Below are 15209 nucleotides of genomic sequence, written 5' to 3'. Positions count from 1 at the left end.
TAAAGGTCACGCCACGTCAGCTATAGAATCAGAGCTGGCCAATAGGAGGTTGACACGTCATCAGATAAGCAAACCATCCCATGATATCCACGGACATTTGCAGGTGGTATGGGTGTGGCAATTGCAATAATACAGCCCGACCATCCATGCATGCATGCCTACGGTAAAAGTGTGTGGTTTTGGTTGAGTACGGTCGCGTTGTACTCAAGTATGGTACATTGGGATGTTTTTTACAGTCATATTAGATTTTAAAAGGTGATCTCAGCCGTTCATATTATGGAATAGGCCATTGTGGATGTTGATGAGTATTTGATGGATCATATTTAAATTCAAGATTCAGGTCACGATTATAAATGAAGTATGATTATTGTACTTTTTTATGGTGATGTTTAAAAAATGAACGGTTCAGATCAAACTTTGGATGTAATCCGATGGTGGAAACCAGCCATCCTATCACAATGTGGTAGGGAGCCACTGTACTCCAGCAAAACCGGTAATAGTAAAAGGGGTGTGTTGAAAGAAAAGGCCTTGATTTCTTCAAAACTACAAGAACGCCACCAGATTTTCATCAACGAGCCCAAATGGAAAACCCCATCCCTTAAATTGACTCACTTACTAATGCGTCAGAGCCATCCATTTCGTCCATCATTTGGGTTTGATCATTTTAAAATGTTATCTAAAAAATCAAGCCGATTCAAAACTTGAGTGGACCACACCACAATGATCAGCGGGGATGAGGAATCCATCGTTGAAAAATTCCTGAGGCTTACTATCTATTGTTTGCAAATCCACTCCATCTATCAGGTTAGAAACCGTACATAAGAAATTTCATCCCAATAAAATATCTGATTGGCCACGAGACTGGGAACAATGTGTGAACTTCCTTCGAAAGCTGATGAGTTCAAAGAGTGTGGCCCATCTGACAATCTGATCATGCTTATTTTTGTAATTTTACTTCATCCTTGTGAGCCACACCTGATTAATGGTTTTGATGAAAGATACACACCATGGTGGACCCACAAACAAACTTACGGTTAGCATACCATTCATATTTTTCTCAATGGTGTGGACCACCTAGTTATTGGATCTGGTTCATTTTTCTTCCAGTGATCTATAATTTAAGATAAAACCTGATGGACCGAGTGGATTTTACGTATACAACATGGTGGGCCCACTAGCTTGAGTGTTTAACGCACGGCGTGAAACTGATGTTGGAGAGGATGCTGGTGTCAGTTTAGTAAATCCAGGTAGAAGCCAGTGGCATTTTCGTTATCTGCTCAGGATAAAATTCTCCCCCTGCAAAGGCAGATGGAAGGGACTACGCGAATCGGTGGTCCCGACCTTCTGCAGCGCTGAAAACGAGCCGCGTCGCTTCCTTCTCTCACCTCAGACGTTCTCTCGTCTTTTCTTTGGAATTCAAACGTTTCTTTTGGCATATCATCCGCCAATCTCGTGATTTCTGATTTCGGCGCTGGAATTCCCGCCACCGTTCTACTTTTTCTCCGGAGGCAGAGAGCTCTGCCTAGTTTATGCCCTTTTTGGATATCTTTCCATTTCAAGGTCTCTTTCTACTCGTCCGGGGGGAAAACCCATCTCCAGAAATTCTCGATTTACGCGTTTTAGCACTGCGTTTGGCAGAATCCAAATTGGGTTTTCTATATATATATATATTTTCAATTGGAGAAAAACCCATTTTCAGAAAGTCTGGATTTTACGCATTTCAGCGCCTGTTTTGCAGAATCTGAGTTGGGTTTTTTACTGGGTTTTGGCTACTCTGTTTTTCCACCTGAAGATTTTCCAAGCTAATATTCGGGTTTATGCGTTTTCACAGCAGAATTCTGAAATAGAAAGTTCGACATTCTTTCTGTTTCAAAGCCTTTTCCCATTCATTTGGATAAATACCCGTCTCCAGAAAGTCTGGATTCTCGCGTTTCAGTGTTCGTTTGAGCAGAATTCGAATTGGGTTTTTTCTGGGTTTTGGTTAGCAAGCTGAGAAAAAAGCCTTGTGCCCAGAGCTTTTAGATTTACGTTTGGAAGCACGGAATCGGTGGAATTTTTAAATGGGATTTTCTAGAATTCGAGTTGGATTGTTGGCGTTTTAGAGGTTTTGGTGAGGTTTACCAGAAGAAGATACTTTCCTTTTGCTGTTGTTTGTGTCATAGATTTCAGTGGTTTTCGCCTTATTTGGTTGAATTCGAGTTGGGTTTTTAGTGTTTTTGGGGTTTTCTAATTCCAATCTACTGATTTCTGTGGCCCCCATTTTCATTGTATTAGAATTGGATTTTTTGGGGTTTTGGGTTTAAGCAACTTCTCCTCTTTCTGTGGATTTTTTTTCTTCTATTCCATAGATTTTTCTTCTCCTGAGAGTATAAATTTCTGCTTCTTGTTGCTTATCTTGTTGAATTTGAGCTTGGTTTTTTGAGAATTATTGGGAATTTGGGTTTTTGGAATTTGGTTCTTCTTCAGACACATTCGAAGCCGAATCGTTGGTAGCAAGCTCAAATTGACTGAGTTCTTAGACTTATAGGAGTTTAATTGAAAAGAATTTTGTGCGTTTTAGGATTTTAACTGCATTTTGAGTTTTAGCTCGAATTCGTTCCACCGGATTTCCTTGTCCAATCAATTGGAAGAAAATTAAAAGAAAAACACTGGGTTTAGGGTTTTAGACATTGAATTTCAGCTAGATTTCAAGGTTCTAGACCTGAATTCCATTGGATTTTTTTGGTTTACATTCATCAATATTCTATAGCTCATAGGCAATTCGTAGATTTCATTCAACTGCAAATGTCTTCGTGTTTAAGCGGAGGCGGGCGGGCCTATGGATTTGATCTTGAAATTGTGAAACCTCCATCTCCATCCACCTATTCTTCTCATTCATCTTCTCCCTCCTCAACTATCTCCGAATCAAGCAATTCTCCCCTTGCAATCTCAACTAGAAAGCCCCGAACCCCTCGAAAACGGCCTAATCAAACCTACACTGAAGCTGCTGCCCTCCTCTCTACAATCTATCCCAGTATATTTTCCACAAAACACCTTCAAAAGCCCTGCAAACACATGAAATCCTATGACTCTTTCTCAGAATCATCTGAACTGTTACCGCCCTTTCCGGCATTCGACAACCCTGGATTCCCACTCCAACCAATCCCTGAAAAACCCACTTTCCGAATTGCTCCCAGGCCTGCGAATTCCGGTGAGAAGTCCTGCCATGGCCCGTCTGAAATCGATTTCAGGCCAAATTCGCCCGCCCGCTGTGATGGGTACGAAGAGGACTTCGATGCTGGATTGATACTCGATGAAGTCGACGAGGGCATCGACAGCATTATGGGGAATCTCAGCATGTGCAACGAATCCTACAGCGATTCGAATGATTGCAGTGGCCAAACTAATGATTGGTGTGGAAATCCAATGGGGTTGGGTTTTGGCGGGAGATTTGAAGTGGGGGTTGGGTTTGGTGGGAATGTGAGGGCATTGAGACACGTAGAGGATGAGGATTGGTGGAGGAATCCGACCGTTGAGGTGATTAACATCCTTCCCAAATTCAAATCATGTGAGAAGAAGAAGAAGAAAAAGAAGGTTGAAGAAGATGAATTGAAGGATTTGAAGTCTGGTTTGTGCTTGAAATTGAACTATGAGGATGTTTTGAGTGCATGGTCCGATCGCTCGCCATTCTCAGACCAGATTTCGATGGCTACGGGCTCGACTGCGGATGCCATTGTACGTTTCTGATCTCTGGTCTATGAGGTGGGCCCACCGTGTTTGGGCAATGTGGCTAACCATGGGGCGCCATGAACAACCTCAACCGTTCAATTCAAAGACAGCTGAAATTATGGACGGTTGGTTTGCAGTTTTTCGTCCAATTTTTTGGACGGCTAAGATCATTTTGTACCATGGCCTAGTCATGGTGAGGCCCACCTCCCCAACTGGGTCTATCCATATGGTCCAAACAGCAGACTAACATTTCACTTCAGTAGTCCGCGGACTACGTCTTAAGCGATGTAATGAGTTCGCCATGATTTTTTATACGCACTCGAGCGGGAGCAGAACAGCAGAAAGGGGTGTGCACCGCGCACTGTGCGTACGATTAATAATTCCTGTTGAAGAAACGTTTTGTGCGCACAGCGTTCACAGTACGCTACTTTCTGTGGAGCAAACACCTAAAGAAATTATGGGCGGGCGACCGTATGTTGTTTGCTGAGGGAGGAGAAAATCAAGGGCCAGGAAGAAATCAATCCATCCAACCACACACGGCCCATTTTAGCATTGGCGCATGTTAGATATTTCATCCAACAATAATCTGATTGTTGTTTTTCTCGCAGTTTGGTGCTCTTCCTGTCTACCGAATTACATACTCCTCAGGCTTCCAACACTAGAAATTGCACGCAATAAATACATGGGCCCCCATCATTTCGTGTCCCACTGGTAGAAATGGTGGGACCCACCTGTGTTAAGTTGGATCACCACCATTCAATACACACATGGGTCCCATGATTTCAGGCCACCCATATTCGACTGGATGGCTGTAGACATTGCCAAAAGACTATCGACCCAGGCCGAGTCGAGTCATGACTCGCCTGAGTCGGTTGACCCAGTCCGACTCGCACCTGACTCAGACGAGTCTTAAAACCATGGTTTTGCAGGGCTGTCAATGGGCTCATCTAGGGTGGGCCTCAACCCAGATTTTGATCTATTTTGTTGGGCCCACTAAAAAAATTGATATTGCTGGACCTATAATCCACCCATGATGCCCTGGCCCGGTCACAATATTATTTTTTATTTTATTTTATTTTATTTTTTTTAATTCTAACGGATACTATCTTTGGCAGGCCAGATTAGCACAATGTGATTTATTGTTGGGAATTGGAGATTGGAAGCAGCATCAGGGCGATGAGATCGACGGCCAGAGAGAGGCGTGCGTATTGAGATACAAGGAGAAGAGGAGAACAAGGCTCTTCTCGAAGAAAATCCGGTACCAAGTTCGCAAGGTGAATGCTGATCGACGGCCCAGAATGAAGGTAAGTGATCGATGAATTTCCAATTGTTGTTCCAAATAAAAATAAAATTACTTAAAATCATCGCACTTGTGTTTTCGTCTCGTGGGGACCGTTTGGGTGCACAAACTTAAATATTAAAAAATTACATACTGTGATATCATAAATGGGCCACATTGGGCTGGATGGGGATCGTCCATGCAATAGAAAGTAGGATTGGGCCCTTTTTGTATTGGGCCTATATGGGTTCCATAGCAGGCCCAGTTATGTCAGTTATTGGGCCGAAAACTCATATATAGGCCCAATATATATGGGCCTTAAGTTGCACTAGTATCCAGCCCAAATTGAGCTGTACGTGGGCGAGGCAATGCTTACAAGATCCGAACCGTTAATTAGATAGGTTCTACCTTGGATGGGCCATGTCCTGGAACTTGCACATATCAGACAGTCACAACCCTTGGATTGTTTAGGAAAAGGAATGGATGGTTAAAGTTAACTTTATGTGTCCTCAATCCAAAATCATAGTTGTAGCGAAAGTGAGAGAAATCTAGACCGTTCATTTAATGGGGCTAACATTGGAGATGCCATAAGCCAATAAACAGCTTCTAGAGTACTATTAACCATCCAATCCTTGCGTTGCAGATGAACGGTTACAAACATAAATGAACAAAGGTCCACTTTACGGGTAAAAGGTCTTCGACCAGATGCCGGGGACCCTCCAATAAAAAAAATGTGATTTTGGGACATGGCCCACCATGGTGGGGCGCACCAGTTTTCTAGAGAAATGATCCAATCCTCTCAGAGCACCAAAAGTTACAGTGCTTGTAGTTGCATCCGGACACTTGGACACTCGACCGGACCAATCTACCACGTAAAATCACACTGGTTAGATGATTCCAGCCGTCCGATTGATTTCTTATAAGATGGACGGTCATATTGTTTATGGAAAAATAGGCCTAATCAGCTATCGGAGCCATCCAATTGTTGGGCCCATCATGGATTGCTTATGATTATGAAGAATCATTCTCATCAAAGGATCCCAACCCTTCCATCAATTGCTTGGAAAACGGGGGGCTATAGAAAAAGGGCCTCCCTGTGGATGGTTCATATCACCTGTTTGGATGATTTTCACGTTGTGGCCAATGAAATGTATGCAGAACCTAATAAACGGTCCGGATCCATCGAATGGAATGTCCAAGTATCTCAATACAACCAGGAGCATTATAGCTTATGTTCCTCGAACACATGTTATTACCGCATGTTGCCGCTGTATGGGGCCCACCCATGATGTATATGTGGAATCCAAACCGTGCATCTTTTGTGAATCCTCATGATCACCGTACATCCCAAGAATCATCCTGACCCATATCTCGGGTGCAAAACACCAACGGAGCAATGTACAATCACGCCTAAAAGTTGTATGTTTGGTGTGGCCCACCTGATTTTTGTAATCCTCTGATTTTTGATGTGTCCCTTCATCCTGGTGGAGCAAATATGAAGGGTTGGATGGCATACACACAACACGGTGGACCCGGCATTCCGTTTGGAAGTGTCTATGTTTGTCTTGCATGTCCCCAACGTACCCCATTGTTCCCTTTTGGTGTGACCCACTTGAGTCACCGATCAGGATAGATCTGGGCCTAACATGAGGCTCGCATCTAATGGACAAGATTGGATGAAACTTAAACATCGTGGTGGGCCCCACATTGCGAACGAATGTGATGGGGGATAGTTGGACTGCGGTTCATCCAATCCCAGCCGTTAACCTAGTGGATGGGGCATAGCCCAAAAATTGCAGTGAGGTTATGATCCTCACCATCTGATTTCCCCTTGGAATTTGGACCACTCACTATTTTAGTTTCAACCATCCATTCAATGGCCCTTGATCAGATGTATAGAATTGCTTGATCAGTTTGATTTTAGACTAGTTCTCCATCCACAATCTGCCCCACAATTTGAATGGTCTGGATCGCCGCATGAGTTTTTCATCTTTAGAGCAATTTCATCACAATGATGAACGGTTGCTTTTCTTTTGTGTTGCAGGGTCGGTTTGTTAGAAGGCCATCCCTTCTGCATTTGAGTAATGGCGAGGGATGAAAAAGGCCATTGGATATGGAAAATCACTCTTTCTTTCTTTCTTTCTCATTTTCACTTAGATCAGAACCATCAAACTGATGGGCCCCCATCAGATGTGCTTTGAAGATTTATACAATCCGATAAAAGAAGGAGACACGTCCAACAAACCCTAGAAAAAGCCACAGCCCTACAAATTTTTTTCCATAGTAATCTGTGGATTATATTTCTGTAGCTGTGAGAATTTTGTATTATTCGGAAAAAGAAAGAAAACATTATTTTTTTTGAAAGGGTTAGATTCCTGTGATACATCACCCTGGGGTTGGACACGTGGCATAGATGCATGGCAATCCAAACCATCCAAATTGGTGACCCAGTTGTAGATGGAGCAAAGCCCAAAACTTGCACTGAGAAGATGAAAGTAACCATCTGATCTTGCTCTTGGGATTTGGACTGCTCGCTATTTTACTTTTCACCGTCCATTTGTTAGCTATCAATTGGATGGTTAGGATTGGTTGATCGCTCCTCTGTTGACATTTTGCTCCATCTGTTTGGATGTTATGATTGTAGCTATGGTTTTAAGACTCAAATGAGTTAACTCAGATTCGATCGGACCGGGTGCCGTTTGAAGTCACCTCAGTCGCACTGGACTTGGGCGTGTGAGGATGATTCAGGCCTAACGCAGGTGGGAGTGGATTAGGTGTTACCTTGATGATGAGTTGTATATCCACGCCGTCCATCCGTTTCTACAGCCAAATTTAGAAGGTTATCCCAAAAATTAAGCAGATCCAAATCTCAGGTGGGCCACACCATAGGAAACAGTTTTGTTTGAGTGCCTCACCATTAAAAATTCCAAAGGGCCCATTGTAAGGTTTTCCATCCAACCTCTTGATAATGTCAAAGAAATCTGGATGAAGGAAAATGCAAATGTCAGCTTGAACCAAAACTCTTGTGGCTCATAGGCTTTTAACGGTCATTTGTCACTGTTTCTAGTGGTACGGTCCACCTGAGATTTGGATCTTCTTAGGGTCTGGGATCGTGTCATGAAATAAGATGAAAAACAGATGGACGGAAATACATCAAGGTGGGCCCCATACGGTTAAGGTAACACCCACTAAGGGGGAGCGGATTAGCTGTTATCCAGGAAAAAGCTTAGTAGGTGTTACGTATCCAAGCCGTCCGTCCGTTTTTTCAACCCATTTAAGGACGTCATCCCCTAACTTAAATAGATTCTAATATCTGGTGGACCATACCACTGGAAAAAGTGGTAAATGATCATTAAAAGCTTTCTATGGGCTATAAAAGTTTTATATCGAGCCGTTTGCAGTGAGCCTTGGAAAGTTTTTTAACGGTGAGCATTTAATCATCACCATTTCTCGTGGTGTGGTCCACCTGAGATTTAGATATGCCTAATTTTTTGGAAATTTATCCTAAAATGGGCTGTAAAACGGATGGACAGATAGGATATGTAGCATATGATCAAGGTGGGTCCTACGGCGGGTAACACCTAATCCGCTCCCTCCGCACCACAGGGGCATTCGGCCTTAGTTTTGTGTGGCCCACCGTTGTATTTTTATAGCATCGAATCTATTTGAATCTAGAGCTTTTAGGCATGATTTTATATTATTCCCTTTGGTTTCGTGTGGCCCACCGTGGATTCGGTTTCTCACGGAAACGGATTAGCTACTCCCCCTGCCACCACCCCGGTGGCTAGTGGTCGGTGCTCTGTGGGCCCCACCATGATGTATGTGTTTCATCCATTCCGTTCATCCAATTTTATAGATTATTTTAGTGCTTGATATCAAAAATTAGAGGGATATAAATCTCAAATGGACCACACCACAGGAAAACAATGGTGATTGAATATCCACCATTAAAATCCTCCTAAGGCCCACTGTAATGTTTATTTGACATCCAATCCGTTGATTAGGTCATACAGACCCAGATGAAGGGAAAAAACGAAGATCAGCTTGATGCAAAACTTTTATGGCCCCTAAAAATTTTTTAATGGTTGACGTTAATTAAAAACTGTTTCTTGTAATGTGGTCCACTTGAGATTTGGATATACCTAATTTTTGTTTTCACATATAAAATGATCTATAAAAATAGATGGATGGCATGGATGAAACAAATACATCATGGTGGGGCCCACAGAGTACTGAACTGGTGGCAGGGGGAGTAGCCAATCCGTTCCCGTTTCTCACCTGAGCTCTCGAGCTTCTTCTTCTTCTTCTTCTTCTTGTTTATTTTATTTTATTATTATTTTTTTTTAACACACGCACACACACCCCCAGGCCGTAGTGGGATTTCACCACGTATGATACTCGAACCCTTGACCGGGTGTTAAAACTCCCGAGCGTTTATGACCGGAGCAAGAGTAAGTATCCACCTAAGCTCTCCACCAACGTGGCCTTTTTTAACGGTATGTTTTTATTTTGGGTATACTTCGTTATTTTGGGATCATGTCTTAAAATAAGCAGGCAAAAACATATGAATGACAGGGATAAAATACATACAATATGGTGGGCCCCACAAAGTTGGGCTACCAGCCAATCCACGTCTCCTCTGATTGCCCCTGTAGTGATTCATCTTCATCACGACGGATCAACATCCGTGGTGGGGCCCACCAAATTGACAGTTTAGATTATAACGTGTGTTACGGCTGCAAGGTCTCTGACATACTTTTACAGTGCGGCACGCTCATCAACGCCGGGCGGGGCGGGGGGGGTGGGTATGTGATACTCGGGTAGCTTATGGCGCTTGATATGCCAGCACTCAGAAATTGTAAATGCTGTAGACATAAGCTAAAATTCAACCGATTAACTCGTGGAACCTTCTGTTTTTATCTCACACGCTCAAAATAAAACTGTTTCAACAATCCTAACATCTTATTATGGACATTTTTTGGTTGAAATAGGACCATTGGATTTTTTTTCTTATTAACCGTCCAGAAAATGTCCACGACATTATCGAATAAGCATTATTTTTAGTTTATGACACATCTAAACTCGGTAAAATAATTCGGACAGTTCTATTTTATTTCCTTATATGCCACGCATGCAATTTCTAAGTGCCTGCGTATCATCTATAAAACTCTGGCAGAGTATCAAAGTTTTTTCTCTTAAACAGCTCACTAGATAATCCCAGAAGGAGAACCGCCCATCTACCTTTGACCCATTGCTTTAAAAGATATTTACGAAAACACCCACATACCATACATTGCCAGATTACAGATTCGATGCTCTCGCATGCTCCCAAGGTAAAAGGTACCCGTCTGGACCTCAATCCAAACCGTCAAAAGTTCATACCCTCTTTGTATGGAACCTCATCAAAGAATCACAATGATCAGGGGTCTAAATCATCTGATATGCATCCAGTAATGTACAGTTAAAAGAAAAAATATTCAACGGTTCAAACTAAGCTAGTAAGAGTACATTAAATGGATGGTTAGCGAAACAATCTGGGTTTGTTGTTAAGCATAGCTGGGCCAATGATTTGGACGGTGGATTGAGGTACAAGCGAGGCAGGTGCACAGTTGGTGTACGGCGGGTATGATATAGCTAGGAACTTCACTAATTCCCTCCTGCATCAGGACGTACGTGCTAATATCACACGAGTATGCACTGTGGAATACAATCGGGAACCTTCACCTAAAACTCAGGCCGGTCCACTTATCAGGTGGGCCACACATGTGAAAATAGATGAAAGGTCAAAAGAAATCGGTTGTCTGTTTGTTTTTGGCCCACCTTACCAGTTCATCTCACTCAATTAAGGGACAGATATCATCCAAAAAGTCTGGGCCCACCTTGCAAACGTCTCGGATGTTCAGCATAGTTGGTATATTAGCACGTGTCTCTGCAAATGAATGGCGGGAACTACACGCGCGCGGAATTAGCACATCTCGTATGAATCACGGATCAAAACTGCAGGAATCGCATACGGAAAGATTGAAGTGGCGAGTCGCATCATAGGTGCTGACGTGTCACAAATAAATGGGATCTGGACCGTTGATTGAGTGGAGACTAAAGGAGAAATAATCTAGGAAAAATGTTGTCCATTCATTGAGCAAATACAGATCAAAACGTCCATTTTCTCACACAAGTGGGCCTACCTGATGAGATTATCATTATACTCCGTGCCATCTGAGAAATGGGAGGGATTTCACACACGTTGGTACGTCTGCCACACGAACAGTTGGAGAATTTATCTTAGCGGAGGTTTCCTACTCCCACACGCTTCTCTACACGCAACATGAGTTCCAGCCTACCGATTATGAGGGAGATCGATCCGTGCATAAGTGGGCCCCTATCGTCTAGAGAACCATATTATAAAATTAGGCTGGCCCACTCATCAGTTGGGCAACAACTACACTAAAATAATGGACGGTTAGAAAAACCTTGCGAACTGTCCACATTCATTGCACATGTTTGGCTGACCTGATGAGTTGGGTGGGGGTGATTTTCTTGTATGATTATCTTCACGGTGGGCCAACTTATGCAACGGTTGGATCCAGTTGTCACACGTGCTGCTGCGTGAAAAGGTGCGCGTGGGAAAGTAAACCTCGTTTTGTTCAGAATCGGAATCCAAGTACAATTCAGCGAACCTGCGAGGAATAAAATGATACTTAGCGCACGTGTCTGCACAGTATACACCTGTTTTAAATTCTGAAAAGTGGGCCCATAGTTTTGTAATCCAGACCATTGGTATGATGTTTATCTCTCTTGATGGATTAAGGGAAAAAAATTTCCTTAGATGATTGCAAATTTTCTATTTACTGGATTATATACATAATATCCATTGAACTGAAAATGGTCATATTATTGACTACTGTGATTCTATAGTTTAAAATATTATTTATTAATAAATCATCCACAGTAGGAATTAACATACCAATGGTCAGGATTACAGAATAATGGGCCATATGTGTCAGAATCTGCAACGCAGGTGTACGGTGCTGTGGTGCGAAACGCGTATCATATAATTCCTCTCATCATCCGTCCATTCATGATCTAACATCAAGTCGCCAGATTCTAGAGAAATTAACGACTGTGGTCTCCACCTTTTATCCATTGGATATTCTTGAAACAATACCAACTTGACTTCCGAACTTCGACCTGCTCGTACGGACAGCGGATATGAGGACGAAACAACCCCTCCTTTGTGAGTAAGCGGGCATGTGGTTACGGTTTGGTGGCCTCCTTAGCTACGGATTAACCGTAGCCATAGGTGCCGCTAATCTGCAACCACAAGTACTATGGTCTAGGGACCCGATAGACTAGGTCAGCTAGTTGGGGTCGACCAGGTCAATTGTCTTGCCTACTTGTTTTTTTAGATCTATCTCATTATTTGTCTTATTTCATAATGAGAGTAGTTATTTCATTTTTTTAGATTTGTCTCATTTTTTATCTTATATCATAATGAGAGTAGTCAAAATAAATTGACGTGAGACCCACATAGCTTTCAATAATAAGGAGTTTCTACCCTAAGTTGTTGTGGGCAATCTGCATTCCTTTGGATTATAGGGAATTTATATAACCCTAGGTTATAGGCAAGTTGCATAACTTTTAGACAATTTAGTTTGCATATGACTTAATTTAGTTTTAAAACTCTCTATTTGAGTAACTTAGAGTCGAACAGCCTCTAAAAAAGATTTTTAGCAAGTTGTGTTCAAGCCCCACCATGTGGTGTAATCTACTTTAGCACTGGAGCTTTTTCATTTATTTTATCATCAAAACCTTCCTAGTAATTTAGCGAAGGAACCTAGGAATTGAGCAAGGGAACCTAAGATTCGAGCGAGGCAACCTAGGAATTGAGCGAGGCAACCTAGAAATTCAGCGAGAGAACCTTGAAATTCAGCGAGGCAACATAGACATTGGGCTTGGGTTTGGGATTACAACAGAATATTCATCACCTTCTCAAACCACCATTTCAGTGTATACCTAGAGCTTGGGTTAAGGATTATAGCAGAATATTCGTTATCTGCAAAAATAAATTGAAAAACATATCAAACATAAAATTCAAAAAATAATTATAATGTACAAAATCAGAAATAATTGAAAACAATATAGCATTTCATGAATTTGAACTAACTTCATATGAAATCGAGATAGAAATTGAGCGAGGAAATACCGAAAATTAAGCGAGACAAACTATAAAAATAAGCGAGGCAAACTAGAAATTGAGCGGGGCAAACTGAAAATTGAGCGGAGAAAACTGGATATTAAGCGGGGCAAACTAGAAATTGAGTGGGGAAAACTACAAATTGAGCAGGGCAAATATGAAATTGAGCAGGGCAAACATGAATTTAACGGGGTAAACTGGAAATTGAGCAGGGGAAACTAGAAAATCAGCAGAGCAAACTGAAAATTGAGCGGGACAAACATGAAGTTGAGCAGGGCAAACTGGAAATTGAGCTGGGCAAACTAGAAATTAAGCGGGGCAAACATGAAATTCAGTGGGGTAAACTGGAATTTGAGTGGGGGAAACCAGAAAATCAGCGGGGTAAACTGAAAATTGAGCGGGGCAAACTGAAAATTGAACGGGGCAAATTTGAAATTCAGTTGAGCAAACTAGAAAAGAGTTGGATGTTTTGTCATTTTGTAGTCCTTGAAACATGACAGCTAAAAATGACATGCTTTGAGCCATATCAAATTGATCTTAGCCAGGTTCTTAACTTTCTTAACAATTGAGCCTTGATGAATCACAGTAATCATATCAGCATTCCTCTCCAACCATTGTGTCAAGACCCTGAATATACAGTGTTTCAATAGCAGAAGAGGTAAGTAACCACTCTCCCCTTAAATCAACTGCAACTTGTATATAAGAAACCATGACCAAGGTACAGATTCTGTCGTTAGCTTCTATGCAAAATTGTGGTTATTCCACAACTTACTTTAATGAACCGAGGTACCCCAAACTTTTTTTTTTTTGTACATTAGTGTAGCTCCAATAGTTCTGGAGGTGTTTGGATGTACTATTGGATTGAATTGCATGACGAATGGATGATGAATGATGGAAAATATCATTAAAATTTTCCATTTCCTCTTGATGAAGGGTGCATTACATTGCACCAAATATCATGACATTTCATGACATTTGGTGCAACCATACGCAACCTAAATTAACTCTCATTATTCGGTTCATTTGTGTCCAACTGTAGAGTAAGTTACGGTTAAATGGAAATGAACATTCATAATATTCTTTTAATTAGAAACTTTAGTTGTTTCGCTATATTATCGCAATTTTATTTTCACCAGTCCAACTTAAAATGAAGCCAATTGCAATTTGGGACTGACTTCACCTCTTATTTAAAGTGCGACTAACCCAAGTTTGGGAATCTCACTTTGCCGCAACTTGATTATCAAAATCCAATTCAATTCTACATCCAAACATAGACTTTAAGAAATGGTTTCAATCACAAAAAGAGCTGAAATACTATTAACTTAAGGCATTTTGTCTATGAACTTTGTAGCATTGGCAATCTCAGCTGCAGCTCTGATCTCTTCAACGGTTCCGTCATCTTTATTATAGGCAATGTTATCTCTAATGCCAGAAGTAAACAGCAGCGGTTCCTGGCTAACAAGCTCGATTTTCCCTCTTATCCATATGAGCTGGAACTCCTTGAGATTTATACCATCTATCAGCAGGGCAAACTAGAAATTAAGTGGGGCAAACATGAAATTGAGCGAGGCAAACTAGGAATTGAGCGGGGCAAACATGAAAATGAGCGGGGCAAGAATGAAATTGAGTGGGGCAAACTAGAAAATCAGCGGGGCAAACATGAAATTCAGCGGGGTAAACATGAAATTGAGCGAGAGAAAAGATACCTACATTCAGTTTGAAATCCAAGTAGACAATAGTACTGGTAAGCAAACTGGTAAGTGATTATATGTAAAGCTAACCTACACGAGACTATATATACAGCATTCAAACTTGACAAGCTTGATGTGTGGTGTGTGTGGTGTATACATGAGCTTTATTGCACAAGTGTGTGGACTTAGCAAGGCTCATGTTCAGTGCGAGTACAAATATTAAGTTGTCATATGCATTTCGGTAAATTAAGATTTAACCGTTGATTCAAGTTTCGATTTTTGTTTATTAAGATATACTCATTATGCATGCATAAGGTGAAATGAACAGTTATGAATG

General features: G+C 41.6%; 1 protein-coding gene across 2 annotated transcripts; it reads left to right on the top strand.

Annotated features, from left to right (window-relative positions):
- The first annotated feature begins 1319 nt into the window (after positions 1 to 1319).
- On the top strand, positions 1320 to 7375 carry LOC131256659 (protein CHLOROPLAST IMPORT APPARATUS 2-like). Of its 2 annotated transcripts, XM_058257624.1 has the most exons (3): positions 1320 to 3714; positions 4824 to 5012; positions 7032 to 7375. In XM_058257624.1, the coding sequence occupies exons 1-3, from the start codon at positions 2785 to 2787 to the stop codon at positions 7083 to 7085; spliced, it is 1173 nt and encodes a 390-aa protein (XP_058113607.1). In that variant the 5' UTR covers positions 1320 to 2784; the 3' UTR covers positions 7086 to 7375. The 2 variants fall into 2 exon arrangements, with proteins under 2 accessions (XP_058113607.1, XP_058113608.1); XM_058257625.1 differs by lacking the exon at positions 7032 to 7375 and having other exon boundaries at positions 4829 to 4988.
- The last annotated feature ends 7834 nt before the right edge of the window (positions 7376 to 15209 follow it).

The sequence above is a fragment of the Magnolia sinica genome, chromosome 9 (assembly GCF_029962835.1).
Source record: "Magnolia sinica isolate HGM2019 chromosome 9, MsV1, whole genome shotgun sequence".
Taxonomy (NCBI): Eukaryota; Viridiplantae; Streptophyta; class Magnoliopsida; order Magnoliales; family Magnoliaceae; genus Magnolia; species Magnolia sinica.
This window is presented reverse-complemented; position numbering and strand designations above follow the sequence as displayed.

Bases quoted from the DNA above. Each gene is read 5' to 3' on its own strand.
- LOC131256659 (XM_058257624.1), top strand. From the start codon at position 2,785: ATGTCTTCGTGTTTAAGCGGAGGCGGGCGGGCCTATGGATTTGATCTT. The intron at 3,715-4,823 runs GTACGTTTCTGA...TATCTTTGGCAG, and splicing joins GCTCGACTGCGGATGCCATT to GCCAGATTAGCACAATGTGA. The intron at 5,013-7,031 runs GTAAGTGATCGA...TTTGTGTTGCAG, and splicing joins ATCGACGGCCCAGAATGAAG to GGTCGGTTTGTTAGAAGGCC.